We start from the raw sequence: 21,584 nt of genomic DNA, 5'->3' as shown, positions 1-21,584 counted from the left end.
TAACAAACTACAAGTCACAGTGACGGAGATAAGCGAGAAATTTCATGTAAGCAATGTTTTGTACTTTGCTTTTTGCTTTACAAAACAAACAAACCATGCTTCTGGCAAAAGCCTCGCATTGGGTTAATTGCTCTGAAGCATATTCAGACCTGACTCCAAAATATTTTCCAAGTTACAAGTCTCAGTCAAGAAGAAACTGTCTTGCTTTTCTGGGCCAAATACTTAGTGTTAGGACACTGCACAGTTTAAAAAGAGACCTCACTCTTTCAATAAGGGCAGTTAAAGTGTTTTCCCCCCCCATTGCATGCTCACTGATTTGTTGCGGTGGGGTTGCTCATTAGAGCTGGACTGCTGCTGTTGATTTATTTCCCTTAGGATTGGAGGTGGAGGAGAAAGGAAGAAAGTGCATTGATGCATCTGTTTTGGGAAAAAGATCCCCAGAAGAGTAGTGGTCAAATTGGCCCAGCCCCACCTCAGACAACCAGGAGACTATCCTTTCCTCCTTACTGTGACAGACTGGTCAGTGAAACAGAATAAAAAGACTTTCCAGTTACCTTTGTAACCATTACCCTCAAACCCAGATTGTCTGCATTATATATCACTACCATGATGGAACAGAATTACTTTTCCATTACCTTCAGCATTAGAACGCTGGGCACCTGAGTTTTTTTTAATGGGATGCCTGAGTATTAGTTAATAATTGTAGTTAACTAGAAACATGAGGATTGGTATTAGTCATTTACAGGACAGCACCAATTAACATTTGATGAACACCAAGAAAAATATTTAAGCTGAAACTATTTGTAGCAGTCACCAGAGTCCATTTTACCTTTATAGGTGTGTAAACATATAGCATAATTCTAATATTAGGCCTATGAAGTAGACCTGCATACATAGGCGCCAACTCTGTGGGTGCTTAGGGACTGGTGCACCCCCGGAAAAAAACAGTGGGTGCTCAATCCCTGCGATCAGCTCCTCCCCGGGATCAGCTGTTCAACAGCATGCAGGAGGCACTGGGGGGAGGGAGATGAGGAGGAGCAAGGGTGGGACATGCTCAGGGGAGGGATTGGGAAGAGGCAGGGTGGGGGTGGGTGCTTGTGGGAAGGGGTTGAGTAAGGGCATGGCCTGGGGGGTCGAGCACCCCCCGGCAATTGAGAAAGACAGCGCCTCTGCCTGCATATATACCAGTATATGCTCACTATCATACCCATAGAGCTGTACTCCTTCATCTTCTCTAGTAGTACAGGTTGGCTCATGCCTTGCGCTGGCAATGCTTTGATATAACTCTTTCCATCATTCAGGAAGTGCAAACCAGAGGCTACATCATCCAAGGCCTTATTAAACTGCTTCTGTATCTAAAAAGAAAATGAAATGCCTTCAACAATAGGGTGCACACATTTTATGGTACACAGAACATTCAGTGCTAATGACTGGAACAGTGAGCTCAACACTGTGAACTGTGTTAACTTCTTAAACGGATACTGTCAAATAGTGTGCATGTTAATTTCATCCTTTAATGCCTATTTAGAATCTTGAAAATGATTTTGTTTGTCAAATGTAGCAAAGCAAGATGTTGGGCTCCCCTCCACCCCAGCGTTTTTATGGTGTTCAAGACCATGACAATATAAATAGCTGATTTTATACCAGTTACAGTTTCAAGATGGATTACTTTATGGACCATCTTGCTTCAGAAATCAGATATACGTTTAGAAACTCTGAAAAAATATCTATGTTGCACAATAACGTAACACAATGAAAGAACACACAGATAAGATTAGGACACTTTCACTTCTCCCCCAATCTACAGTTTGAAGGCCCAGATCTGCCCTCACAGCAGCACAGATCTCTCTCCCAGAAGCATTATCTAATATAGCTGTTGAGATACCATCAGTAACAGAGACTTTTGAACATTGGAATACCTGGACATCATGGCCTCTTGTAAGCAACATGATAGGCTTATGTGTCAGACCCTACTGATCAATGGACGCACTAGGCAAATGAGACACTAAACCGTTTCTTTGCAATGGGCCAACATCTCAGTAGCACTATCCTGAAAATGTGGGTCATGTAAAAATAAGGAACAGTTGTAGGGAGCCCAGGACTACTTTGTGTCTCCTTTGCCAGTAAGCAAGGAACAGACATAAATGGAATATAATATTAAGTTATAAATTCATCTGCCACAGCTCACTGGTTATGACAACCAGGTCAAACGATGGAATGTATTGGTCAGGACATCAGCATATGGGGAGATACTTATAAGAGCCGGATAAAAGCTTTTAAAACTAGTTCCATGCATCAGTAATAATGCCAAGGGAAGATCTGGGAGAGAAAGCATTCTTTATCATGCTAAGCCAGTGGTTTGCAACCTGTGGTCCCCAGCCCCCTGAGGGTTCGCAGACTATGTTTAAGATTTCCCAAAGGGGTCTGCACCTCCATTCAAAAAATTTTTAGAGGTCTGCAAATGGAAAAAAAAAAAAAAATGAAAACCACTGTTATACCCTTCTTGATGGTAAGAATTCATGACAATTGCTGAATCTTGTAGTAAATAGGTTTAAGTTTCAGTTAAAAAAAAAAAAAAAAAAAAAAAAACTTCATTGTATTTCTTGTTTTAATGATTACATAGCTTCTGCTCTCTTAAGAGTAGAGTCCAAGCTATTCCTAACACAGATAGGAGTTCTAAACCAATCAAAGACAAGGAGAATAACCTCTTCCTCTTGCATAACACAAGATTCAGTTACCACATTCAGTTAACTACATGTGGAGGACACAAACAGAATGGTAAGTTAGGCAGATAAATAACCCATAGTAAACTCTGTGGCCTTCATCCACCACTTAAGGCTATTTTCAGAAAGTCTGATAATATACAGAAAGGAGTTGGGGAAACTCAGCTGCTTGGTATTACTGGCAATGAAAATGTCATCTCCCTTTTCTGAGGCCAATACTGCTACAGAAAGATTACTTGGACTGTAAGCTCTTTGGGGCAGGGACTTCATGTTTGTCCAGCGCCTAGCACAAAGGTCTCCTGGGCGTTATTGCAATACAAATTAGGACAGACAGATAGAGTTGGCTGAATGTTAAGGAAAGCTGTTCAGATACTTACTATGGCGCCAACAAAAGGCAGTTTTCTTAGAGTTTTAAAGAACCATTTTTTACTTCGTGATGTTAAACCTGAGATAAACAAGAAACAAAAATCAAAATTGAGCAACCTGCTCTGAAATAATAAACCAAAAAAACCCTAGAGTTTAGTATGCAAAGGTGATTTAAGAGCCTTGTTTAGTCATTAGTAGGCATTTGTCTAACTCACCATATACATATATTCTTGCATTATTTGGCATTCTGGACAGGAAAGCTATAAGAAGAATACCAGAGGTGAAATTCTGGCTCTATTAAAATCAATGGGAGTTTCTCTCTTGACTCCAGTGGAGTCATAATTTCACCTCAGGTGTCCAGCATGTCTTGGGTGAGACAGGAGGAGAACAAACATGAATAGCACCAGCCTGCATCACCTGTCTGTAGAGTTCTAAATACTGGGGGGAAAGGAGAGAGAGAGAGAGAGAGAGACACACCTCACTTCTACGAGGACCACTATTCAGAAGAGAAAGAAGTAGATGCTTATTGAAAGCATTTTTCCATTTCATATGCAGAATATTACTGGCCAGTGATTGCACTCTGACAACACAATCTCTGCTTTTTGTTGCAAATGGTCACAGCAAGTGGCCAGGTACCAGGAGAATACTGGACATGTGTTCTGGTTAAACTACTACTATCTCCTTTTTGGTGTGGACAAAGTCACCTGATTTGTGCCACACACATCCAATTTTCCATCCGGGTTATGTAGAAATCTCATTGAAATCCAGATTCTGCTTCTGACCTTTGCTGGAGAAGCAATGATAGGGTTAGCTATGCTCAATACCATCTTTGGAAGACAGTCTCTCGACAGCTATCGGGATTTAATCCAGCAGAGGGATGCCACAGATCCTTTAGCCACAGAAAAGTGACATAAGGTTAGATCAGAGGAATTAAAGACACACTTTACACACACTTAGGTAAACATTGGCAGCTACAGATAACACTTTCATGAAGAAACAACTGAAAATCTCACTCTAGAGACTTTATAATCTTTATCTTTGATACTAGTATGACTCCTTTACTTTGCTTCTTTTCTTCATACTATCTATCTTGCAATCTTGAGACACCAACAGGAGAATACAAACTCAGCTAACTTTGCACTAATGTTCTGCAGTAAATACTTAATAGCTTAGACTTTGGAAAGAATTTGTATTACATGCATTGTTGATAATCTGCTTTTTGTTTGTTTGTTCGTTCCTAGGAGTGCAAGTTTCTTCAATTTTTACTGTATACTTAGATTAAACATCCTGAATTTTATGTAAGATTTCCCAACACTATGCTAGTATTTAAAAAACAAATTATATTAAGAAAACTCAGGTACTAGTGCTGTTCTAGCTTGAAACTCAGAGCCAAGAAATCTTCTGTTTATTCTTGCTAAAAAGAGTGTTTTTAGCTATTCAAATGTACTTTTCCCTCCCCTGGGAAACTGTGGGAGAAGCATAAAATTAAACATCAAATTAATATGCTGTTACTCCTAATAACAGCCACTAGAAACTACTACATACTCCTATGGGACTCACAGGGCACTACAGCCTCCTCTCTCAGATAGGTCCAGTGATCTTTATCACCACCTTGCCACAATAAAGAAGAATGCACGGCAATAGACCAAGAGATCCAATTTAATTTTTACAGTTCAAACAAGGAAAAAGGCTCAGAACAGATGAAAACATGTGGGTATGTACCTTAAATAACTGACTCTCAGACAGTAAATATGTATGATTAATGGAAAGGAAAGGGAGCCCCCCTTCTTCAGCCCAAGATGTGTTCCAGACAATCCTCCACGCCTGATGTTTCGCTATTGTATCATGATTTCCCATCATGAACCTCACCAGAGTCACCTTTGAGTTCTGTGCAATTTCTGACTTTTGATCCACAGGAGTGACCAGCAATTGAGTGTTGAACCAAAAGTCCAATGGGAGGGGAGGAGCAGGGCAACTTTTCTGCATCACACAGGCACACTCTAGACTGTCTTCCACCACTCCCTAATATGGAATGGTTTAGCTACTGAAACTTTGCCACATCTTGATCTTAATATGATAACCAGAGATTTTACTGGTACATTCTGGGTTACGTCAGAAGCCTGTTTATAATGTTGTGATGCATGGCCAGAAAGGATGAAGGACTTAAATTCAACCCTTAAAGACATATGGGGAGATAATGTTTGTGTTTTAGTGTATTTTTACATAAATATGGGTAGTGGTCAACAATGTAATCAACAGACCCTGTCTATGCTGTATTCTGATAATTCAGAGATCAAAAGAACATCCTAGTATTTAAATGAATTGTAAACATGGGAGATCACTGTATTCATCTCTTTGAAATGTATAGCAAATCATCTGTGAATGGTGGAGAAACAGGCCATTGCCTTATGTTAATCTGTGTGAATAATTAACAATGAGTCTTAGGAAATGGGGGCCTATTGTTCCCCGAGGGACTCCAACTCTGTCAAAGAAGGCCTGAAATTGTATTAAAAAATTCTTGGGTCCCAATCCTTTTTATCTCAGATCTGCTTAAGCTTCATCAGGGGAAGTTTGAGTTGCAAGATTGAGGTCCCAGTTCAGCTGGAAACACCCTGAATATAATATTGGACATTGGACTACAGACAGTCCTCGACTTTACGACAAACGGCACTTATGACATTTCTGAATTGACACCCTGATTCAACTTACGACAACTGGTTTCGACTTTGCGACGCTCGGTTCGCGATGAAGTGCACTGTGGTTCCGAGTTACGACATTCTGATGCATGACGCAATTTTCAGGAACCAATTGTGTTGTAAGTCCGAGGACTGCCCGTATAACCTATGGACTAAATTCTAAAAGAACTCTTTGCAACTACAAAGCTCACCATCTCTGCTATGTATCTGAACCTCAAGAATTGAACTCATGTGTGTATGAATAAATAAATTTTAGTTTAGTTAATAATAATTAGCTGTAAGCGTGTATTTGGGTAAGATCTAGAATATTAATTAACCTGGGAGGTAATGTGTCTGATCCTTTGGGATTGGTAGAACCTTTTCTTTTATATGATGAAATAAGATTTTCAGAAATCTTCATTATATTTTACTTGGGTACCTGGATGGAGGCCTGAGACTGGGTCGCTTTAAGGGAACTGCGTTGTTGGTTTCTGGGCAACCAGTGAGGTAATAAAGACGCTGTTTTGTGCTGGCTTGGTAAATCTAAGTATTGAAATATCCACCAGTTTTGGAGATTGTCTGCCCCATTCTTTGCAGGCCACCCCTAATTGAGTGACCTCAGCTGGCCCTCACTGGGATCCCAGTCACAAATGTATAAACAGAAGAATATTTACATGAGAAATAACTGTGTCCCCACAAGCGTGTTAGAAAACCCGACTCCAGAGAGACGTGCCAAGGTACTCACTCTCTGGTTGGAAGAGGATACCGTGCAGCCACACCACCACCAGAGTAGAAGCAAATGTCGAGCCAATCAATTGCCAGGGTTCAATGCCAGCACACTGTCCATTCACAAAGGTCCTTGCTTTTTCTAAATACATGAGGATGATTTCCTTATAAGGAACAAAGGTGTCCTGGCGGGGGGGAAAAAAACAAACAACATATTACAGAAGGTAAGTCCACCCCACACCTTTTCAAATCACTATGAATAAGGGCATTGAAGAGTTGTTCAATGTCTATTTTAGGAACTGCCTCCCAGTTAGGTAGAGCTCCTACTGAAAAGATGGTATTCAATATTTACAGTGTTGCCAACTCTCAGAATTTCATCACGAGTCTCTTGATAATTATTGTTTTCCTTAAAGCCCCAGCTCCTAGAGTCAAGGGGATACATGATGATTTCAGCCTCCATTCTTAAAGAAAAAGTAAGTTTCTAGCCCTTGTGGCTGTGGAGAAAACTTCAAAATGTGACCCCGGTGCACCCTAAGGCTCAAAAAGAAGGCAAATAAAAAACACCAAATCTATTATTTTTACATAATCTCATTATTTTAAAGCCCCTCTCATGATTTTAGAACATTTGGGGTTGGCAATACTGCGACATACTTCCCACAAGCAGGACAGGCAGGCAGTTGTCATGAGTTGTGTTCCTGATTAGCATAGGAGGAGCAAGTGCTAGAATATGGGCCAATTTGACCACTACCGTATATACTTGTTCATAAGCCGAATTCAATGCTTCCCTGCCCAAAAGTAATCAGCAAATTAGAATGGATCACTAATTTTAGAGTTTAATAGGATAAAACCAAGCAGTATAAAAAAGAAAGATAGAGTCCACACTAATTCATTCCAATTGGCACTGGATTGTTTGTAAGTCAGTGTAGCAATGCTGTTTTCAACCTTACCATAGTTTTACACCCTGTTTCCTAGCAGCAATGCTAGCTAAATAGCTTGATCCACACAGCCCTTTTAACTCTGCAACACTTGGTGAGTCCCACACATTTCTCACTTTCCTCTGAGCAGAGCATACAAGGAGGCAGGTTTGCGCAGGTCCTAGACAATGATTCTGTGTCTCTTCCATTCTATCTTTTATGCAATAACTAAGGTTAAGATTGTGTCATGGTTATTTTTAGTAAAAGTCACAGACAGATTGCAGGCAATAGACAAAAATTCACAGGAGCCCCTGACTTGTCTGTGACTGTACTAAAAATAACCCGGGGGGGTGGGGGGGGGGAGAAAAACAGGGTTCGGGGGGAGGAATGACAGCTGGAATCCCACCACCGGGAGGGGGGGGGCGCACAGCCCTCACTCCAGCAGCCTCAGCCACGGGGAGAGTGGGAGAGCATGCACAGCCACCCACAGGCCAGGGGCACACAGCCCTGACCCCAGCCCCGGAAGGGAGGGGAGGGAAGGGGAGGTGCACAGCTCCAGCCCTAGGTCCAGTTGCTGACAGCCAAAGAAGTCACAAAGGTCTGGTAAAGTCACGGAATCCATGACTGCCATGACCTCCATGACTAAATTGTATCCTTAGCAATAAGTCAAGTTCTACTTTTACTGAGGGTCAAAGTTCAGATACAACTGTACCATTTGCTATTTTCAGGACACTAGCACAGAGACGCACTGATTAAATCCTGCAAACTACAGTCCTCTGCCTGAATACAAGAGATAACAATCCCCTCCCTTGTAATCTTGTTCACAGACTGGTTGCATTTATTGTCTTGCTGCTTCTTCCTCCAGCAACACTGGAACTACTGACCATATGTGCTTAAAGGGAATATATTTCTAGCTTTACAGAAGTCAACCGACCCTCTTCTCCTCCAGCACCCACTCTCCAGGCTGGGTAAGCTTAGTGGCCTGGACAGAATTTAAATCAATCTTTATATAACTATAAAACCTTGTGAAAAAACACAAAAACCTGTTCTACCCAGATGTGCGTGTTGTGGGAGCAACACAAGAGGCCTTATATTTGAGGGTGTGAGTCAGCTTCTGTGATGCATTTATGCCTTAAAAACTCCAAGTCACTCAAAACTCACGAGCACACTGGTAAGTTCTTATGTTTCTAATTGACTGAAACAGTCCCCTAAAGGAGAAATTCACCACAAGATCATTTATTCCCTGCCTTCCAGAAGGAATGATCCAAATATTTGATAAAACATTCAATTATTTACATCATTAGGACTTGCAATATTCACATTTTTTTAATGTAAATACATTCAGAAGCCTGAGCAACTGAAAAGCTTTTATCAATAAAGATTGGGAAGACATCCTGATGATCCTGCTTTTTAAAGTCCATTACTTGGCTGGGTTGGTTCCAGGTGTAGCAGTCATGCCATCACAAACATATTAATATTAACAACTGTTACCATCTTCCACCTCAAAGGGAATTATACTCAGACAGCACAGTAAAAATCCATCAAAAGAAAATCATACGTCTGAGCCAAAGCTAACCAAACTGGACATCATAGTTGTGCCAGAAAAGTATTTTCCTGGCAACGAAGTTTAAAACTTCAGTAGGTCCCTGTGCACCAGATTAACAGACCACACAAGTGATAATGTGGAGAACCTTGCTCTGCGCTGCCACAGTGAATAACTAGAATGTAGGTTTCCATGGGTGTCAAATTGACAGCATTTACTAACATTAAATTCACTTATAGGAAGAGCTAAAAATAAGGTCTCTTAAGGAAACAGGATTCCCCCCGGTAGGATCAATAAAATTGTTTGAGGACTAAGACTAGCTTTTTAAGGAAGTATAGATTTATTTTAAGTACCACGAGAAATTCTGTGCTCATTACATCATTAAGGGTACATTTAGATCCACTTCTAGAGTCCAAATTGTATATTTTACAGATACCCACATCTCAAAATATGTGACAATATGATAGAATGACAATCTCAGCATTCAGGAGGCACATTTTCTGGCTTGGCATACACAGAATACTTAAGTCATCTCATCTTAGCGCCCATTTATAATTCCTACAATCATCTCAAAATACTGAATAATTTTTCTTCAAAACATTGAAAAACAGGAACTGAATAATATTTTCTGAGGTTTCAATAGACATTATGGCTAACACAGACTTTAGTTAGCTTGCATTCATTTTTATCTAATGAATGTTGTATGAAGCAGTGTTTGTTAAACATTATGCCCTAACTTGATTATGTTACCATGTGTAATACCTAGGACTTTGTGCATACTTTATTTGGTTGGTGTGCTATTATTTTTCAGTTCAATGTCATTGGGCTCCTTGGGGTTAAATTAAAGACAGCAAGTGTAGAAATAGTTTTGGTCATGACTGTTTACAAACTATGACGTATTCTTCACACGTGACAGGCATGAAAATGCTACTCACCTGTCAACTTGTAAACTCCAATTTAAATGCTCGGAGTGTAGGTTTCAAGTAGGAAAGCCTTGTTTACACATCAAGCTATCTGCTGCTGCCAATGAGTGTCAGCAGCAAACAGAGCTGGATCAATGTTGAAGACCCTGTAGTTATTTCATGAACTGTGGCTAAATGATATTCACTTATTTTTCAAGCTTATATATTAACTGATCAGACATTTCTTATGTTTGAGTATTAAGATTTAAGTTGATCACGTTCCTCTTATTGTCTCACTTTAACAAACCTTGATTTTTAGACAGACATTGTATCAGATGTGACTACTCAGAGTAAGAATTTAAAGCATATACTGGCCTAAATATTGACCCTACTAGCTAGGTGACCTCTATTTAGAGCTAAAAAATAAGCCCAGGTCTGCATTACAAGTTTTTGTCATCACACCTGTGTTGGTCTGGGGTGTGATTAACTGACCAGCTGTGCCAGCAAAAGCCCCTAGAGTTTAGCCACAGCTTATACTGGCAAAACTGCAGTTATGGTTGATTTTGCCCTGGGGAGGCCTGGAATAAGCAATGCTAGCAAAAGATGTAAGCAGCATCCATAGTAGGAATGCTCTGCCAGTACAGTATACCAGTGAAGTGTTGCTAGTCAAGCCCTGACCTAACCAGATTTTCAGACTCTCTGCCTCAGACAGCAAGAACTTAACAGTATAAAACTGGAATAATGATTGTTCAATGCAGTCTGCTATTCCAAAGGGAGTTGCACATGTTACACTGAATTATGCCTGAGTAACAACTGTATTCCTATGCCTACTCAAGGTCTTTAATGAAATTAAGCAATATCTTAAATATATAAAAACTAATAGTTAAACATTTGTTAGAATAATATTTCTTCAGCAGACTAATTCTGGGGCTACATGTTGTAGGTAAAACTGGTATGTCAGGCCCCAGCTCCCCAGGAATGAAGCAACTCTGATAGGAAAAGCATGCGCACTTCATGCGTGCGTGCCACCTAACTCTGAACAGTGTGCCATATGACTGGAGAATAGCTAACACTGTGCCTATATTTAAGATAGAATAATTAAATTCATAGAAGTAAATGGTAAAGGGGGATGCAATGCAACATGGGTTTGCAAAAGATAAATCAGGTTAGTCTGGCCTGATCTCTTTCTTTGAGAAAACAACTGATTTTTTAAGATAACAAAAATGCAATAGATTAATATCCTTGGACTTCAGTAAAGCATTTGACATGGTGCCACATGGGAAGTTAATAGTTAAATTAGGGAAGATGGGGATCAGTACAAGATGTGTAATGGGAGAAGGCAACAGGTTGTGCTGAAACGAGAATTATCAGTCTGGAGGGAGTTACCAGTGGAGTTCCTCAAGGATCTGTCTTGGGACCAATCTTATTCAATATTTTTATTAGTGACTTTGGTACAAAAAGTAGGTGTGCGCTAGTAAAGTTTGCTGATTATACTAAGCTGGAAGGCATCATCAATACAAAGACAGATTGGAACGTCATATAGGAAGATGTGGATGACCTTGAAGACTAGGGTGACAGACATGGGATGAAATTCAATAGTACAAACTGCAAGAACACGCACTTTGGATCTAATAAGAATTTTGCTACAAGCTGGGGGCTAATCAATTGGAAGCAACAGAGGAGGAGAGAGACCTGGTTGTGTGGGTCGATCAGGATTACTATGAGCCACTAATGTGATGCAGCTGTGAAAAAGGAAAATGTGATCATTGGATGTGTCAGGCGTGGCATTTCCAATAAAGATAGAGAAGTATTAATGCCATTATACAAGGCACTGGTAAGATCTCACTTGGAATGCTGTGTACAAGAAAGATGAATTTAAACAGGTGCAGAGAACAACTGCTAGGATGATCAGGAGAATGGAGGAGGCTGGAAGAGCTTGGCTTGTTTAGTCTTGCAAAAAGAAGGCTGAGAGGGGATAGGATTGCTCTTTATAAATACATCGGGGGTAAACACCAGGGAGGAGGAAGAGCTATTTACATTAATGGAGAATGCTGGCACAAAAACAAATGGATATAAACTGGCCATGAATACATTCAGGCTGGAAATTAGAAGGTGGTTTCTAACCATCAGGAGAGAGAGATTCTTGAACAGCCTCCCAATAGAAATTGGGGGCAAACAACTTAATTCATTTTGAGAGAGAGATGGACAAATTTATGAGTGCAACTGTATGACAGGGTTGTTTGTGATGGTAGGGGGTAGGGCTCAACAACTCTGGTCATTTTCAGTTTATGTTACTAAAACTCATGCTTCAAGTTTCCAGCTGGCCACCAGCAGGGGTCAGGAGGGATTTTTCCTGTCCCCACCAATGGATTCTCAGAGGGATGTTTTTGTTTTTTTAAATCTCTTTCCTCTGAAGCATCAGAAGATTGCCACAGCTGCAGATGGAACATTCAGGGGGTGGGCCAGGGCTCTGAGGTGACAATGAGCATTCCCTCAGGTGCTTGACTGGCTGGTTCCTGCTCACATGCTCAGGGTCTAACTGATCTCAAACTGACAGTGACCTTGGGAAATATTTCACCTTCCTCTGCAGCATGTTGGTGCAGCTATCTTGCCAGAATTACCTGGGTATATCTCACACTCGTTTCGCTGCCATTGTGCGAGACTCAGGCCCTGGTGCTCCTCGGTCTCTCCTGTTCTCTGCCTGTGGTACATAATAGTCTAGTCTCCTGGGGGCTGTAATACATTGGTCTTGATTGTTGGGTTTAGTGCAGGGGTGGACAAACTACGGCCCGCAGGCCATGTCCGGCCCGTCAGAACTTTTAATTTGGCCCTCGAGCTCCTGCCGGGAACTGGAGTCGGGTGCTTTCTGCATGGCTCACGAAAACAGTGGGATGTCCCCCCTCCAGCTCCTATGTGTAGGGGCAGCCAGGGGGCTATGCATGCTGCCCCCCGCAGCTCCCATTGGCCAGGAACCGCGGCCCTGGAGCTGCGGGGCGGTGCCTGCAGATGGAGCAGCGCGCAAAGCCGCCTGGCCACGCCTATGCATAGGAGCCGGAGGGGACATACCGCTACTTCCGGGAACTGCTTGAGGTAAGCACCACCCGGAGACTGCACCCTTGAGCCCCCACCCGCACCCTAACCCCCTGCCCCAGGCCTAATCCCCCTGTCACCCTCCAAACCCCTAGGTCCCAGCCTGGAGCACCCTTCTGCACCCCAAATCCCTCATCCCCACCCCACCCCAGAGCCTGCTCCCCCAGCTGGAGCTCTCACCCTCCCTCCACACCCCAACCCCCAATTTTGTGAGCATGCATGGCCTGCCATACAATTTCTATACCCAGATGTGGTCCTCAGGCCAAAAAATTTGCCCACCCCTGGTTTAGTGTGTGGGTGCTGGGTGTATTGGTGGCCTGTGATATATAGAGGAGGTCAGCCTAGGTGATCTGGTGGTCTCTTCTGATCTTAGATTTTATGACCAACACTTATTCAGTTACATGAATGTTAAATTTATTCCCAAAACTACTACACTGAAATGAATATAAAAAGCTATCATTTAGAAAGAAAAACTTCTTTGCCAGATTGCCTTTAGTCTAGCATAGAATTTAAGGTACAGAAACTGAAAGAACCCCCATATGTACCAACCGCTCCAGCAAATCAGGATGACTGGCTATGCAAAGGCCTATTATAGATCAAGCACAAAAATATATTGAGGCAGAATAAACAGAGCAGTAACTAAGAATAAAACAGAAGAATTCTAAGTTCCACTTTACAAAGGAAAAACAAAACCATTAAAAGCGAGACAGGGGCCCACTTTAAGCACGTCCTAAAGAATGTGTAATTATATGTGCCCAAGGGAACCCAAGAGCAAGACAAAGATAAGTAAAGGCTTAGATTTCACATGCAAAACCAAAGATTTTGATCAAAAAGTCAAACCCCAGAAACCTGTCAGCTCTTACAGTTGTCCCCGCTAGAAAGCTGACAAGACACCAAATACTGACCGCCTTAGATAAACCAGAATTACACTCCAATTCCAAAGTGACAGCATTTACTCTGAATTATCGGCAAATTGCTGTGTATGCTAATTTGCTAAAATAAACTGCATTTACAAAAACATACATTTCTCAGAGGTAAAGTTTTCAAGAGCACCTAAAGGACAGAGCCCAAATTACTTATGAAAATGGGACTCAGCTTCATGTTGATAGGCAATGTTTTTCTAGGTGGCATATCCTCTCTCAACAGACTTGGTAACATTTTTTTAAAGCTCCTAATTCACTTTTGAAAAAGGGACATAGGAGCCAAAGTCACTTAGGCAGTTCTGAAAATTTTACCCCCAGTCTCTTAAGAAAAATATTGATGGGTTTCCAGGTGGCAGCTCTTACAAATAGGAGGCTAACTCTCTGGACTGATTTAAGGGCTATTGACTTTACCTCTAGATTCCCAAAGTGAACCCTTTCTCCCAGTTCACAGAAGAGCAGAGACCTGAAAACTCTGCTGATACAGAACACCAGTGTGTTCAGTTTTGGTTTTCTGTGACTTATCTGTAGAAATCCATTGACTGATTTGGTTTACATTTTGCGTGTTGTGGATCATAATGTACTTTCTCATGCCTCTCTAGAGCATAAAACTCTCTACCATTTATGCAGCACCATGCAAAGGTATCAGCAGCATTAGATACTGAAATCTAGTAGTAGACAATTGTACAGCAGACTAGACCATTGTAATTGTGCTTTTCTGATGAATTCTAGCACAAGGCCTGGCACAGTTAACCAATACAGTAGAACCTCAAAGTTACGAACACCTCGGGAATGGAAGTTGTTTGTAACTCTGAACAAAACATTATGGTTCTTTCAAAAATTTACAACTGAATGTTGATGTAATACAGCTTTGAAACTATACTATGCAGAAAAATGCTGCTTTCCCTTGATTTTTTCAGTAGTTTACGTTTAACAAAGAACTGTATTTGCTTGGGGGGGCGGTCTCTGCTGCTGCCCGATTGTGTACTTCCGTTCTAAATGAGGTGTGTGGTTGACTGGTCAGTTTATAACTCTGGTGTTCATAACCCTGAGGCACTACTGTACAGTTACGCAAAACCATTAATATAATCACTAACTGAATGAAACTATTACACATTAAGGATCCACCTTCTCTGTGACAATCACAACACAGAAACCTTCCCTTCTAAATACCGATACTGTCATAATAGCAAGAGGTTTTGCAATATACCTCAATACAGGTGTCATATGCCCTTACTGACATTTTGCATACATAGATCATTCTTGGTCAGCTTGAAGGGACACAGTCTCAAAATGCAAAACTTCCAATTATATTTGCAGGCACATTTTATGAAATAAGAATTTCATTGCTCTTTTACAAACAACAACAAAAAACAAGACACTAAAAAAACCTCATGCCAGCTGCCAACAACAGGCCATATGCTGTTCTCAAGAAACCACCCAATTTTGAGAAGCCTCAATTTCAGTTTCTCCACTCCACAGACTTCATTATAAAACTGAAGAAAGTATAAAAGTGTTACTTATAGTTCTTTGAGAGCCCATTTGATAGAAAGACCATGAGAGCATTTAGTCTATAGAAAGAGCAGCCGGGCCATTAAATACCCTAAAAAAAAAAAAAATTGCCAGTTTTGTTCAAGAGTTTCTTTAATCTCTTAGGAGAAGGGGAAAGAATTAAAATAATGTGAGTATGCTATTATTTACAAAGAGATGGGGAAAACACAGATAAGAATTCAGAGAGATTATGTTGTATAAGTTTTTTAATTAAGTTTCCTAAATTAGTCTTCCTTCCAAAATGGGCTCTGCAGTATGAGGAAGAGGGAGATGTCTATGCTGATTTCATTAGGTTCTGCAGCACTTCAACAATTTAAAAGATTTTTCTAAGGAACAAAATAATCCTGTGAGAATCACTGCTTTCACCCTGTAAAGGCAGAAATAACCAAGGCATTGTACACAGAGCTGTCAACAAAATTTATGTTGATCAAAAAGTGCCATAATTACATCACTATTGCATGTTCACACTATGCTCCTGCTGTGGGCAGAGTGCATCCACAGTTGGTGCTCTAGCATCGGCAATGAGAGCAGTGCTCTGTGGGTAGCTATCCCACTGTGCTACTCACCATCTTCTGCAGCTAGGACTTGTGGGAAGGCGGAGTGAACCACAGCGCATCATGGGTGTGGGCTCAACATCCCATGATGCATTATTTTCTGTCCCCACAGTCTATGGATTTCCAACTGCTTTTCGCAGCATTTTTCCAACAGCCCCTGTTTACTGTGCACCCGCCATCTCTGTGCAAAAGGATGGATCCCGCACTGCTCTCTACTGTTGTGGTAACTGTTAACACATCACGCATGGTCATGCAGTATATCGTGAGCTCCCAATATGAACAGGAATCAGAGTTGCCTGACTGTTGTGTGCCATGGAAAGAAAAAACACCAGATTACTTTTGGCATTCATGGAGCACCTGCACATGGTGAACCATCGCTTTTGGGCTCGGGAAACAAGCATAGAGTGGTGGGATTGCGTCATTATGCAGGTCTGGGATGACGAGCAGTGACTACAGAACTTTCCCATGTGGGAAGCCACCTCTCTGGAATGGTGTGCGGAGCTCGCCCCAGCCCTGCGGTGCAAGGACACCAAAATGAAAGCAGCCCTCTAGGTGGAGAAGCGCGTGGCGATTGCAGCGTGGAAGCTAGGAACTCCAGATTGCTACCGGTCAGTTGCAAATCAGTTTGAAGTTGGGAAGTCGAGTGTTGGGGCTGCGTTAACGCAAGCGTGCAAGGCCATTAATTGCATCCTGCTACAAAGGACCGTGACTCTCAGCAATATGCGTGCAATAGTGGATGACTTTGCGGAAATGGGATTCCCTAACTGCAGCGGGGCGATAGATGGAATGCATATTCCAATTCTGGCTCTGGACCGTCTTGCGACTGAGTACATCAATGGAAAGGGTACTTCTCCAGGGTATTGCAGGTGCTTGTTGATCACCAGGGGTGTTTCACTGGGGTGGTCCAAGAAGGTGCATGATACACACATTTTCAGGAACACTGGCCTGTACAGAAAATCTAAGCATGGACTTTCTTTCCAGATCAGAAGAGTCCAGTGAGGGATGTTGAAATGCCCAGAGTGATCCTGGGAGACCCAGCATACCCCTTACTCCCATGGCTCATGAAGCCTTACACAGGAAACCTGGACAGCAGCAAGGAGCACTTCAACAATAGGCTGAGTAGGTGCAGAATGACCATGGAATGTGCGTTTGGCAGATTAAAAGCGTGCTGGCACTGCCTTTACGGCAGGTTAGATCTAAATGAGGAAAACATTCCCATGGTCACAGTAGCCTGCTGCTCGCTCCATAATCTTTTGAGGCTAAGGGTGAAAATTTGCTCCAGGAGTGGAATGCTGAGGCAGGTCCCCTGGCTGCTGATTTTGAGCAGCCTATACAGTGGCTATTAGAGGGGTGCAACGAGGGGGTGGGGGGCAATTCAAATCAGGGAGGCTTTGAGGCAACATTTCGATAATGAGCACCAGTAATGTGACAGAACTCTTCCATGCTTCATTAATTTCATTTATCTTATTTTGCCTAAAACTTGTGATGATTCCTGAGTGGGATTTGTATAAGCAATTGATTAAACTGCATGTATGTTTTCCACCAGCAGCAATCACTATGTGTAGTACACAAATAAAGATTGGTTATCTTTCAGAGAGTTTGTTTTTATTAAACACCAATTAACACACACACAAGCTTTGGTGGGAAGAGAGGTAACAGTGCAGGGCACTGGAGGCTCTCATAGCTGTGCATAAGTCCCACTATCATTTTGGAAGCTGTCTGAAGGAATGGAGTGAACTGGATACCGAAATGTTCTGGAAAGTTGCAAGGAATGTGAGAGAGAAGCTTGGGGAGGGAATGGAAAACAATTCTGTATCGCCTGCGGGGAGGGAGGGGAGCAGCGGCAAGCATGCATCTGTTCTAACTGTAGCGTGATTATGGACTTCAACATCTCTGTTTGTTCCTCCACCACTTTTATCATCTGCTCATGGGCATTTAGAATGAGAGCCTCACTGTCCTTTCTGTCCCGCCTTTTCAAGAGCAAGTTAAGATAAAATACTCTCAATGCATTCTCAGAAAAAGAGACTAAGATCAAAACAGACTTTGATCATGCAGTGTGGCTTCTAGAACACAAGGCCAGTCTAGATCATCACACCCTGGCCATATTGTGAAGTGTTTATGTAGTTCAAAAAAAAAGTTAGCAGGACAGTTAAATGCTGTTCTGCTGTTAGAATGCAAGTTCCGTGGAAGAGAGTCCACATATTACAAGTTTGAAGAGAGTCAGACGTATGCCAATCTGTAAGTAATATGCTACACCTAGCAATTTTTCAAGAGATCCTGATTCAAAAGCAGCCTAACCGGTGAAGTTACTTGCTCCATCGCTTTTGGCAAAAGAAAAAATAGGTTCTGTTTCTGTCAAGTGACCTCTTGCACATGCCAGACTTGTGTGTCAGCCCTCACTATTGCAAAGTTTCCTCAATATAATGTGGTATTGCTCATATCCTATAAATGGATATATAGGCAATACCAGACATTACTTCACTGAAATTCTAACAGTAAACAGAAACCACAAGTCACATTCCCCTGCTATGTAGATCCGACTACCAGATCACAAGACAAGGAGAGAGAGAGAGAAGAGAATGAACAAGTAGGATCATATCAGCCACCATAACATCTTTTGTTCCACATTCTGTAATACTCTATATTTGACCTTGAAAGGGCCCGTGTCTAAAAAAATAAGAGCATGGTAACCTGGTTTAAGATGACGTTTGGTCATGCATCTAGTATTTAAATGCATACCCAGGACACTGCTATTGCAAAATACTCTGGTATACATACAGTACAATCAGAACACTAGTACTGAGGGAACAGCTACTGTGTAATGCATTTTTGACAGCTGATTGAATTTTCAAGCACACTTAAATGACATGTACTTCTAAATCATTTAGGTGTTTGAAAATCCCACATTGTCTCTCAGACGTCCCTTTTCCACAATCCTTCAACCTTCGCTAAAAGGTAAGTAGTTTGCGTAGCAAGTGCCTTTGCATGCATACACACATACATCTGAGCTCTTTGCTTTCTGCATATAGTTCCCCATCCACCCAAGGGAATCACTGTACTAAACTCTGCAGAGCATTTTCACTCTCTCAGAAACACTCTTCCTAGAACATTGTAAAACTCGCATTTAAGGATGCTGCCCAGCGCAACTGAGGGGAGGTAAAACCAGCCATCACACTCTTAATGTCAAACAAGTCTGCCAATCACTATATTTATCTTATACACAGAAAAGGAGATCAGAGTCATATAAGAGAGTATGGGCATGGCTACACTGGAAACTTCAAAGCGCTCCTGCAGCAGCACTCTGAGGTGCAAGTGTGTGGTCACGCGTGAGCGCTGGGACAGCGCTCCTGGTAATCCACCTCCACAAGGGGCTTAGCTCCCAGCGCTCGTAGCCTGTTTACACTAGCACTTTAAAGCGCTCAGACTTGCTGCGCTCAGGGGGGTGATTTTTCAAACCCCTGAGCCAGGAAGTTAGAGCGCTATAAAATTTAAGTGTAGACAAGCCCTATGTGAAAATAAGTTGAACAGAGTAACATTTAAGGCCTGGTCTACACTAGGCGTTTATGTCGAATTTAGCGCCGTTACATCAAATTAACCCTGCACCCGTCCACACCACGAGGCTATTTAGTTCGACATAGAGGTCTCTTAAATTCGACTTCTGTACTCCTCCCCAACGAGGGGAGTAGTGCTAAATTCGACATGGCCATATCGAATTAGGCTTGGTGTGGATGGAAATCGACGCTAATAGCTCCGGGAGCTATCCCACAGTGCACCACTCTGTTGACGCTCTGGACAGCAGTCCGAGCTCGGATGCTCTGACCAGCCACACAGGAAAAGCCCCGGGAAAATTTGAATTCCTTTTCCTGTCTGGGCAGTTTGAATCTCATTTCCTGTTTGGACATCGTGGCGAGCTCAGCAGCACTGGCAACGATGCAGAGCTCTCCAGCAGAGATGGCCGTGCAATCCCAGAATAGAAAGAGGGCCCCAGCATGGACTGATCGGGAAGTCTTGGATCTGATCGCTGTGTGGGGCGATGAGTCCGTGCTTTCCGAGCTGCGCTCCAAAAGACGGAATGCAAAGATCTATGAGAAGATCTCTAAAACCATGGCAGAGAGAGGATACAGCCGGGATGCAACGCAGTGCCGCGTGAAAATCAAGGAGCTGAGACAAGGCTACCAGAAGACCAAAGAGGCAAACGGACGATCCGGATCCCAGCCCCACACATCCCGTTTCTACGAGGCACTGCATTCCATCCTAGGTGCGGCCGCCACCACTACCCCACCACCGACCGTGGACTCTGAGGATGGGATATTGTCCACGGCCGGTTCCTCGGACATGTTAGCGGACGGGGAAGATGAGGAAGGAGATGGAGGACGACGAGGCAGTCGACAGCGCTTACCAAGCTGATTTCCCCGACAGCCAGGATCTCTTCATCACCCTTACAGAGATCCCCTACCAACCGTCCCCAGCATTTAACCCGGACACAGATTCAGGGGAAGGATCAAGCAGTAAGTGTTTTAAACATCTAAACATTTATTTTTAACAGAACTGGAATATTAACAATAAGAACAATGTGTTTTTCATGATTTGTTTGCCCTAGGCGCTTAACTATTCAGTCCCAACTATTTAAAAAAAATCTAACAATGTCCGGTTTTGCATGATTCTGCTGCCCAAGCCGCTCCACTCTTTAGTCCCTGCCAGTGCAGCTATATTAAAATGCGGTCTATATGTCCGGGGATAGAGCTGAAATCCTCCAGGGACATCTCGAGGAAGCTCTCCTGGAGGTAATTGGAAAGCCTGTTCATCAGGTTCCTGGGGAGAGCAGCCTTATTGGGTCCTCCGAAGTAGGAGACGTTTCCGCGCCAGGAGATCCTCAAGTACTCCGGGATCATAGCCTTGCACAGCATGGCGGCATACGGCCCTGGTCTTTGCAGGCTTTCCCGAAGCATTCGTTCTTTATCGCTGTCTGAGATCCTCATGATTGTGATGTCGCTCATGATGACCTGCTTTGAATTAGGTAGGGGACTGTTAGTATTGGGACTGCTTGCCCGTTCCTTTACAGAACTGTAACCGCTGGTTTACAGCCACGCGGTGGAGGCGGGAGAGGGGCAGCATACAGGGATCTTTCCCTGGGACATCCGCGAGGGGGTGGGACAGGGGCAGAGTTCATGCTTGGCCGATTGCTGGCAGCAGAGACTGGCATTGCTTTCAATGTGAAAGGAGGCCAGTGCTACTATTAAAGTTTTAAGCAGCCACAAGTCTACAGCTTACCATGTCTGCCTGCTACAGAAATTCCGGTGTCCTGCCCCGCTTCCCAGATCGGCAGTGCAAGACCCCAGGCACTGAAGGCGAGGTCCGAAAATTCGACCTTGTCCTGAGTGCGCATGTGATAGGTGCAGTGCATGGTCTTGTTCACAGAGAAAGACTACGTTCTTTGTTCACAACTACATTTATCTTTCGGAGGAATTCACTACCTTTTTCTCATTCCCACAGCCACATCTGCGACTGTCTCCCAACCCAGCGGCTAGCGCACATTAGGCGGAGGAGGAAGAAGACGCGAGAGGACATGTTCTCAGAACTAATGGGCTGCTCCCGAGCCCAGGCAGCACAGCAGAACCAG

At 42.8% G+C, this 21,584-nt stretch overlaps 1 protein-coding gene across 1 annotated transcript in view; it reads right to left on the bottom strand.

Moving 5' to 3' along the window:
- The window catches only part of SGPL1 (sphingosine-1-phosphate lyase 1), a 55,730-nt gene that overhangs the window by 20,268 nt on the left and 13,878 nt on the right, over positions 1-21,584 (bottom strand). Inside the window, exons 2-4 of the mRNA XM_065408189.1 lie at positions 6,510-6,675; positions 3,101-3,168; positions 1,208-1,355 (exon numbers count right to left, since the gene is read on the bottom strand). Coding sequence (XP_065264261.1) covers positions 1,208-1,355; positions 3,101-3,168; positions 6,510-6,675 — 382 coding nt within the window. The remainder of the gene's footprint in view (positions 1-1,207; positions 1,356-3,100; positions 3,169-6,509; positions 6,676-21,584) is intronic.

The sequence above is a fragment of the Emys orbicularis genome, chromosome 7 (assembly GCF_028017835.1).
Source record: "Emys orbicularis isolate rEmyOrb1 chromosome 7, rEmyOrb1.hap1, whole genome shotgun sequence".
Taxonomy (NCBI): Eukaryota; Metazoa; Chordata; order Testudines; family Emydidae; genus Emys; species Emys orbicularis.
Note: the sequence above shows the minus strand (reverse complement) of the source record. Positions and strands in the feature narration are given on the sequence as shown.